Source organism: Lepisosteus oculatus, chromosome 19 (genome assembly GCF_040954835.1).
Source record: "Lepisosteus oculatus isolate fLepOcu1 chromosome 19, fLepOcu1.hap2, whole genome shotgun sequence".
Classification (NCBI taxonomy): Eukaryota; Metazoa; Chordata; class Actinopteri; order Semionotiformes; family Lepisosteidae; genus Lepisosteus; species Lepisosteus oculatus.
In genome coordinates, this window is record NC_090714.1 from 13659270 (window position 1) to 13668716 (window position 9447).

A 9447-nucleotide genomic window follows, 5' to 3' on the forward strand; every position below is an offset into this window, starting at 1 on the left:
TTAGAAAAACTGAGGAAACCTACAAATAATTGCATGTCACTCAAGCATTTTGCAAATGGCTTTGCTTTTTAGAAAGGCTTTTATTGTGTAAGTCAGCAACTATGGACATTAGGCAAAATTCTTATCAATAATGGATGTTGCCTACAGTCTGTTTCAACGACAACAAAATTGAAATTGACATCAAGAATATATTCCAAGCTTCAAAGATTAGACTGAACAAGCCCACTACCTACAGTACAAAGAAATTCCCCAAAAAGGACGGACACGTTCAATGGTTTAAGTATGACAGATTAGCACATGATTTAACTTCATGATTTCTGCGTAAAATCAACCATTTGATTCCAAGAACTGAACTGTTGCTTTGTGATCCAGCAGCTGTGCAATCATGCGTTTTCACACATCCGAAACATCGACAGGACATTTAATTCAACTGTAGAATTTACTGGGCCGTGCGCCTTTCAGTATTGGCATACTGCTCTCATGAAATAAGGAACCTACAATGCCAGAAACAGGAGGGCTGTGTACTACAATGCTGTCTTGTTTTCTGCCCACAACTAGCTTATGCAAATGACTTGACTTCCTGGAGTAGAAGGGCTTTGTACCATACTGCTCCTATTGATGCTGTTCACCAGATAAGGCAGCGGAACCGGCAGAGCAGTGACTCTGATTGCCTAGGGCAGGAACAGCAGTAATACAACAGCTTGTCTAAGACGCTGCTCTGAAGCTAACTGATTGCAGAGAGGGCTGGAGCCCCTGCTAAAACTGCAGTGTATTCTGCACGGAAACAGACCACAGCCTGTTGGTTTTAACAGGCTTGTCTATTCCAGCTGCAGAAGATGGCAAGGCCTGAATGATCTTGGTGCATTGAGTTCTGATTCCATTAAGAAGTCAGACTACAAAGAAGCTGAATGCCAGGTTTTCTCCATGTTTGCGATGTTTGCGATCTTCAGCAGCCGGGGTCTTGTGCTTGTTAAGCCCAGGAGCTGACACAGACTGACTGCTCAGCAGGTTGGCGTTCATGAATCGTGCAATGAGTGTGCAGGCTGACCGGAACTGTAAGCCAAGCTTTTTGCATTAGGAAGGGGTGCAGTGCGGCCTCCATCATTTCGGTTCTGTGACGAGTTACTTCACAAAGCGTTTCGAGATGTCAATATGCAATTCAATAGCGGCTTCTGCAGACAGGGCTGTGGTTTTCGTCCTCGAGAAGAGACGTCAACCCAGGGCCCTGCTGTCAGTGACTCAGTTGTTGATGCTCTAGTGGCAGGACAGTCACTTTGGGCTGCAGTGCCTTCTAGTGAAATTATTCTTACCGTCTCCAAAGGCCAAATATTCTGAATGGTTTAAAAATCAGACCTGTTCAAAAAGATGAGTTAAATTACAGTCCGGCTGACCTGCACGTTAGTACTATAATCAGTTCGCACCAGTTAGAAACAATGGTGACTGTTTGTCTCCTACATAAAGACACTAGTTGCCACCACTGACCACAAGGAATCCTCTGCAGCAGGAAAATGGCATCAACAAGTCAGGTCATACAGCAGCATGAGTGAAAAAAGGTCACATCAGACACGTCTACTGGTTCTTTGTCATGAGAGCAGGAGGCCTTGTGGGATATATGCGTTGCAGATACGTTCTACTGAACCACCTGCCTATAATTTTCATATAGCTATAAAAAAAAAAGCTTTGACCAAAATGGATTAGCTACCAGACAGTCTGGTACTTCAGTAAAAAAATAAAAAAAACGTTAAGAAAGGATGTTATGAGGTAGATACCATAACTTCAATGCCTATAAATCTTGGGTAAAAATAGCTAAGGTATATAGTTATTTGTAACGCAAACCCTACACGATTCCAGCCTGTCTGCTTAAATACACTTCCAGAACATCCTTCAGCCCAGGGAGGAGGGAATTAAAGGTATGAATTAAGAGGTTCTCATAATTACAGTACATTCAAGTCTATCCACTGTGATTTTCACTGGCACGGAGGGCTACGCTGGGGCATCACTTGAAGAAGAGCTCCTCACAGAGACGCCTTGTGTCCTCCGGACAGGAGACTTCATGGCCGATGGTCCTGGGGTCCATGTAGATCTCATAGTCATTGCCCCCCTTTGAAAGAAACGGAACAGGTCAGAAAATCCCCTCGTTCTGTCAACAGAGACAGTGCAGGAGCTGAAGTCCTGCTTCAGGAAACTAAACCATCTTACTGGCTGCACTTTAGCACAAAAGCTGTGTTGGATAATCCTTCATGCTTTATCTTCCTGAAAATCTTTTTCTATTTCCTTTTACATGATGGCACACGTAAAGGAAAGGAAAAACGTCGAAATATGAAAATTAACTTTTTTTTCCCCAGCCAAGACGTTATCAGGGTTTTATTGTGCATTATGGAAAAGAATCAGCAAGTTGCACTGTTATAATACTTTGGTGTTCAGCATCACTTACTGGTTTGGTTTTGTCCCCAAAGAAATGAATCTTCTCATAGGCTTCTTGCTCCAGAGTGCTCAGACAGAATCTTTTATCCCAGCCTTCAGGGAAAACATCAAAGCTGATTTGTCCTCCTTGCGAGCAGAAAACAGAAAAAATCATTGTAAAATAATGTTAAAACCTTCCACAAATTAAGCTATTTCTTCTCATCACATCAACAGCTGCATTACTGCTTTCTTATTGCATTGTTAAGCGACTTGGGGCAACCTTGTTGTAAAAGGCGCTATATAAAAATAAATTGAATTGAATTAATGTAGCGAGAAAGATGCAGTTTTCTAAATGAAATAATGGAACACTACGTCATGAATTACACCAGAAGAAAATAGCAGTAACAGAATCATATAGGAAGTCATTCACTTTTACACAATGTAGGACTCAAACACTGCAATGATTATAATTTATAATAATAGCTGCAATACAAAAAATAGACAAAGGGTATAAATGCAATGCATTTGTTTCAAGGTCTATCTATTGACCTCTGTCTGTCTAATTTGTAAGTCTGTTTTGATTAAATTGTACTTAGATAAGTGAATCACAAGGACACCCGGAGAGAGCACTTTACACCACTGGCAGCAGTGTTGATGTTCTCCATTCACACTCCTGAAGAGCTGTCTCTGGCGCACAGAAGACATGAGCAGCTGAACCTCCTAGACAGCACAACACCCCCACCTGCTGGAAAATCGCTCACCTATAGAGAACACCAGCCCCCGCCCAGCAAACTCCTTCTGTAGAGCAGCAACAAACTTCTCTCTGATCCGTTCTTTCTGGAAACAGTTAAGCACAGGCTGTAAGCCTAGGGTCAAGACCTACTGCATATACACACGCTGGAAACCTGGGGTCACGGTCTTTTGCAGGTACACTCGCTGCCTGTAATGCAACATGTAGGAAATACCCATTGGATACTGGGATATACGGCACTTGATTTCAACGCAGTAGATATATAACTCAAGTTGTCAAGCAAGGAAGATGCTTTCTGGTGTATCTGATCAGCGTGTGATGATAAAACCAGTCAACTTCATCAGACGAATGGAGGAAAATTTAGGGTATGAATGAGTGACTCACTTTATCAAGTTCAAAGAACTCAATTCGCTCTTCCTGGCTGCAGCTTCTCCCCACCGGAGAAACGTTCAGCATTCCGTTACGAAACTCGATGAACGTGCCCCTGCAGGGAGGAAACGGAAGTCATCAGCACGAATTACGAGCTGACCTGCTGAGAGTCAATCAGCCCTGTACGACTGCCGAGTTAATTAAAGCAAAGCTCCAAACGTGAAGAGACAGAGTACCAAATTTCAAACAGCCTGGCTATATCAATTTGCCTGTTAAAACTATGCTGTTCACAAATGGTATTCATGTGTGGAACTTGAAACCGGAACACCGGCACTGATAAGGCTGAAACAAACTGAACTCTGCATAATAATCTTAGCTTTAGGCATAGAAAAGTGATTTAAAAGTCATGTGACTAAAACAAGAAGGTTTTACAACGTAAAAACTACATGGAAGTTCATTGAAATATAAGATTAAGAGGCGTCGTGGGAGTCTGGTACAAGCTACCCAGCCATAGTGATGAAACCGACACCCTGACTGCTTTAAAGAAATGGCTGGATGGACTGAACTGCACTCTCTCATTTGTAACCCTTTTTATATTTTTATGCTTTAGCACGAAGAGCTTAAGTAAGACCATGGTTTGCAGTTCGAATGTGGTCAGGAAGATCTGGGGACCATCACACCTTTTCTTGGGCAATTTTATCTTTGCCATGTAATTCAGGCAGTAATTTATAAAGTCTTGGAGCAGTTCCTCGCCAAGATGTGCTTGAATGCTCTGAAAAGAATTAAAAAACAACAACAAATGATCACTTCAGCTGTCCTAAAAATCACAGAAAGAACAGTGTGGAAAAAGTTCATTTTTCCAACATGTTCCATGACAATTCTCTTAATATGATTTAAGTATATTATGGTCATTTCTAATGATGCCGTGCTCTATAGCTGGTATTAGCAGTTCAGCGGTGTCAGTTTGTGTTTTAAGGTTGTCAGGAGATGATCCCTACCTGAACAGACAACAGTTTTCCATCTCTGTAGGCAACTAATCCATTCTCAGCAAACACATAATCCACCTTTTCCACCACTGCCAACAAAAAAAGGTTCAGTGATAAAGAACAGCAATGAACAGCTCTCCTTCTGCACAGCTCTGTGGAAAGTATTGGGTTTTCTAGCCCAACATCTCTGACACAACAGCTTCTCTGGGAGATTTGCACTGGTTGTTGCAGAGACACTGGGCTGTGAAGAAGAGGCAGAGTGGGCTTTCTGTACTCGACTAGACAAGATGAAATATCAAAATAAGCAAACTGAAGGAGAACTCCTTGTACCATTAGGTGCCTGCTCTTCACTTTTGATAAGGCACTGGGCACAGAGATACAGACTCTGTGACAGCCCCCTGCTCATTAAACTGAACAGAGCTGTACAGGCAGAAGGCTTTGCTTTGATGCTGTGGCCTCCAGGGTGCTGTGCACAATTCCCATCTTCTCATCTCGCCCATTAGCACACCCCTGCCGTGTTCACTGAGTCCTTTCTCATAACGATTTCTCAGCTGAATCCAACACAGGGCAGAGTCAGATGAGCAGGAATTAAATATTACAAATTCATTTGTCTGATGCTTTCAGTCAAAGCAACTTTCACTTGTACCCAATTATACAGCTGGGTAGTTTACTAATTTGATTGCAGGCCCACCAAATCTCACTAGCCATTCTGTGGCAAAGGACAATACTTCTTAATTAGCCAAAACAAGTAAATGTTATAAAATGAACAAAGGTGATCTGAATCTTCTTTGGATAGTGAATATTGATGTTTCATGGAAAACGTGGTCTCGATTTATGTGCTTCTGAAGAGCAGACATTGATGAGAGTATTTTATAGTGTCACTTTGTGCTTTCTTTAAACTCCTTCATCTCCTTCACTTTGAACAAACGTTAGTCAACCTGTCAGGGCAATATACGTTTTATAAGGAACACTCAGCTACGATTATTAATAGCGCTGGCATATTTTGCGGGGCTATTCTTGACGTTTTTGATGTTTACCTGCCCATGAACACGCTGTGCAAACCACAATCGTCTCGTATTTTATTGAACAAAAAACTGGGCCCAAAATGAATCCTATTCTCTTAATACGGAAATGCAGATTTTATAATTGAACGCCTATACATGGTGGTAGGAAAACAGGAACAAACAGGTGAACTGTAATGAACCTTTAAAGACGTCAAGGTTCAATCTCCTGCAATCCGGTTTGCGCACAGCGGACACACCCACGTCACGCCCATCACAGGCAGCCCTCTGATTGGCTGAGATACACGGTGAGCCTCTCAAATTAACATTTAATTGTTGTTCTGAACGTTTGAAAATGTCATTACTTTGGTCAAATTATAGTCCACTGGTAATGCCAATAGATCTCTTTAAATGGAAATTTAATAGCTCTGCACGGAAACGCTTACAACCACTCAATCGTTTGGAGTAACAGTGCGTGTAAAAACGTGGTAATGTCTAACTAGATGAATTACACGTAGTTTATTTTCATATTACTCATTAAGAAACGTGATTTAAGCGGTGTTAGTTTAATTCGCCGCTTTTCAATCCCGAAATGTATGACGTTGTCTGGACTGTCAAAAAACCCATCAGCTCATTTTAAATTGCGGTTTATAATTATCTGTGCAAAGTGAACAGACTGGAGATCGTATATAATCATATGCACAGAATTTCTTACATTTACCTTTTTTTCTCCTCCTTGTATACACTACTTTAGTTACTAATACTATACTAATACTTTAGTTATTAATGCTATATCCTACAAATACTGCAGCTACACTGATCATTATCTCAGGCTTTCAGTCTTGACCAGCACCTGAGAGCCTTCCTGCAGAGAGGTAATTGTACTAAAAACCCCTCCACTCAAAAATCTTCAGATCAAATAGGCATAAATTACAATACCTTAGATTTACAAGGCTTTGTTCCCAGTGTAGGTTCAAATGTGAAATACAATATCTTTACAACAAAGGATGCATTTAGCAGCAGGTATGGTTGCTTGTACCTTCCTACAAATATCATGCATTTGTACAGATTCTGGAGCTGCTAAATGTAATACTTTATAATTATTAAAGAAAAAACAGCATTAATAGCCTGGATTGGCTTCAGATAGTTAACCTAGATCACAACAAAGTCATTGTATTGCTTTTGCCTCAGGGTGGGCAAATTACCATCACTCATCTTCCAACTGACTTGCAATATGATTAATCAATCAATATGATTAATGGCTTGTCAATACTCACCATCTGCTCCGAGCTGCTCTTTGATCTTTTCAAAATCAGATCCCCCAACTACTCCAACTCGCACCCTCTTTCTCAGCCTCTGAAGAAACTCATCCATGTCAGGGGTGACTTTCTGTGGAGGGGAAAGTTTCATAAGAATTTAAGAACGAAAAACCCTATTTTTAACTATTGATTACTGTTGATTGTTCAAAGAACTCTAAGTCAGTTTGCTTTTCCCTTTTCTTTCTGTGTTGTCTAAATATGTTCGTAAAAGCTAGCCAGAAACTAAAATCAACGGTGCCACTTCGACATCAGAGTGACTGGCTTGGAAAGATCAGAATGGAAACACGTCTTTATTTTTGCTGATTTAAACGTTCTCGTCATCCTCATTAATCCGCGCCTTCTGAAACTGAATACCCCAGCATCCCGCGACGACCCCTTCACATTTTCAGGATCATCTTTAGCTTCTCCAAAGAAGAACGAGCATTTCAGGAAAACCAGCTCGAAATATTTACAACTCACCTGTCTTGCTGCAGTTAGAGTCCCATCGACATCGAACAAGCAGAGGGTTGTCGTATCCTTCCCAGATGGTGCCATTTTCTTAACTGTCTGACTGCTTGTTTCAAATAATGAAAAGATAGTCTTGATTGTGATTAACGTGAAAATAAAGTCAAATATCACAGTCACACTAGACCTCTTCCACCAGGAAAAGATTACGTGTCACTCTGGGACATGTAGTACAGTTTCGGTTCACCATCGGCGGAAATGAGCTAGCGAGTCCGGATGTGGACTACAAAGACATTATTTTAGAGATGGTTGAAGTAACCGAACTCTAGAAAAACAATGTATGTCCGTTTTGCGGTTAATAGTAAGCAGTATCATATACACGATTTTGTTTGATTCAATAACGTTCTTAAAAAAATAAGGATCAGGGGGAATTCGATGAATTCGGTACTCTGTCGAAGAAGGCTTTGTTTCCCCCCGGAGCGTTTATGATGTCATCCCTCTTGGCTTGCAACTTCGGTCTGCTGTGATGGTAATTGACTTTGCACCATCGTTCCTTTTAATATCTGAAGCAATTACGTTTAGGATGATGCATTGTTTAGCAAATACTTTTATTATGCTCAGGAGGGTTGCTCTGATATGTGTGAAGAGACGTTTGTGATTGTGACACGTTTATTACAGCCCAGTCGAATAGAATACTGTTAGCTAGTTCACCTGTTTTGTGGTATTTGACATGTTAATCTTGGTCTGTGTCTTAACCTTCATGCTTGGGTTTATTCATTATTAACAATAAATTAGTCAAGTACACGAGTCTATAATAAGCAAACTTTTCCCCCGCTTATCTCCTTTAAAGTACAGATCAATACTGTCTCTGCGAACCGTTCGTGCTTCGCCGTGTGTGTGGCCCGGCGCTTCTGCTTCAGCGCATCGTGAGAGATGTCTGGTCGGTGGCCGTTCCTTCACCCCTCACCAGCACGAACGCCGTCCCCTCGCTTCGATGCAGGAACGCACAGTATGGACCACACTTAGGGTGCACAGCCAGCTGCTAACTGGAGCCCACCAAGACCGCTCCAATGAAAACCGCTCCAATGAGAAATTCTCCCTGATCTACAGGCTTCCAGCCATCAGGGTCCTCAGGGCAGTGTCCCGACTCAAGCTGCTCCAGACTGGGATCACCGTGGTTACGCTGCCTCCTGTATACTACCTGTTCTCGCAGGGACTGTGCTCCGGCACCCTCGTCAGCTACGCCACAGGCGTTGCTGTCTTTGCCACCGTGATGCTGTTCTCTTTGAGCCACTACCTCCGGCACATCATCGGGATGATGTACATTAACAACTCTAAAACCGTCCTGAAGGTATCCCACCTGACCTTCTGGGGTCAAAGACGGGATCAGTATGTCCCGGTGGCGGATATCATGACCCTCGGGGATACGGGGGACCCCCACAATGAGATGTTGCTGCGGTTTAAGCGCTACAGCCACCCTGAGGTCCTGTACTTCACCATTCGCCTGGGACAGGTTGTGGACAAACGGGCATTCGTGGAAGTCTTTGGTCCTGTCCCCTGACACTCCAAAGAAAGCATTGTTTTAAAATGGTTTCCCGGTGAAAGGCGAAGGATCGGCAGAATGAAACACTTGACTTAATCTGTCGGAGGAAAACTGCCACTATCCAGTATTGCAGTGACTAGAATCGTGGATGTTTTGGCTGGGAATGCCTGTAGCGGTGCTGCTCTTTGGCATTTCCTTACGGCCCAGCTTTGCAAATCGTTCTCCGGCCGGGAGGCTGATCTGTAGCCGCCGGGTGAAGATGCCGAAAAAGAACAGGACCTATCTGGGTCGGGGGCTGGACCTCTGACACTGTTTGCATATAGTGGTGGTATGTAATATAGTGTTGAAAAAAGGCCTTCTTGTGTGCTTAATTAGATCATGAATTAAAGTATGTGTATGAATTAAAGATTAATTTAACCCAAATTGACTTACCTAGCGCTATAAATGGGTACGAATGTATTTTATGGGAGCAGCACCTTTACCCATGGCTACACCAACAATGTCTGGCTTGGGATTTGAACCCATACCCTTCCGGTTACAAGGCCGGAGCCCTGACCGCCACTCCACACTTGAAATGGGATGTGCACGAGTGCTGCGCGGAAGAGAATCCTTTTTCTTGGGTTTCCTTGGT

General features: G+C 42.5%; 2 protein-coding genes across 3 annotated transcripts; one reads left to right on the forward strand and one right to left on the reverse strand.

Moving 5' to 3' along the window:
• Nucleotides 1-60: 60 nt before the first annotated feature.
• pmm2 (phosphomannomutase 2) lies at nt 61-7498 on the reverse strand. Its single transcript, XM_006637296.3, has 8 exons — nt 7289-7498; nt 6788-6899; nt 4522-4598; nt 4204-4295; nt 3539-3638; nt 3165-3240; nt 2435-2550; nt 61-2101 (listed from the first exon to the last, which is right to left on the reverse strand). The coding sequence occupies exons 1-8, from the start codon at nt 7361-7363 to the stop codon at nt 1997-1999; spliced, it is 753 nt and encodes a 250-aa protein (XP_006637359.1). The 5' UTR covers nt 7364-7498; the 3' UTR covers nt 61-1996.
• Nucleotides 7499-7602: 104 nt separating this feature from the next.
• tmem186 (transmembrane protein 186) lies at nt 7603-9239 on the forward strand. Of its 2 annotated transcripts, none has more exons than XM_015360506.2 (2): nt 7603-7802; nt 8124-9239. In XM_015360506.2, exons 1-2 carry the CDS (start codon nt 7800-7802, stop codon nt 8832-8834), a joined length of 714 nt encoding a protein of 237 aa, XP_015215992.1. In that variant the 5' UTR covers nt 7603-7799; the 3' UTR covers nt 8835-9239. The 2 variants fall into 2 exon arrangements, with proteins under 2 accessions (XP_015215992.1, XP_006637360.1); XM_006637297.3 differs by having other exon boundaries at nt 8129-9239.
• Nucleotides 9240-9447: the final 208 nt, after the last annotated feature.

What these genes read in the sequence shown, in the direction of transcription:
- pmm2 (XM_006637296.3), bottom strand. Translation starts at nt 7,363, where the DNA reads ATGGCACCATCTGGGAAGGATACGACAACCCTCTGCTTGTTCGATGTC. An exon ending in CTCTAACTGCAGCAAGACAG is followed by an intron (nt 6,900 to 7,288) that starts GTGAGTTGTAAA and finishes TCCCCTCCACAG; the next exon opens with AAAGTCACCCCTGACATGGA. An exon ending in GAAAACTGTTGTCTGTTCAG is followed by an intron (nt 4,296 to 4,521) that starts GTAGGGATCATC and finishes AATTCTTTTCAG; the next exon opens with AGCATTCAAGCACATCTTGG.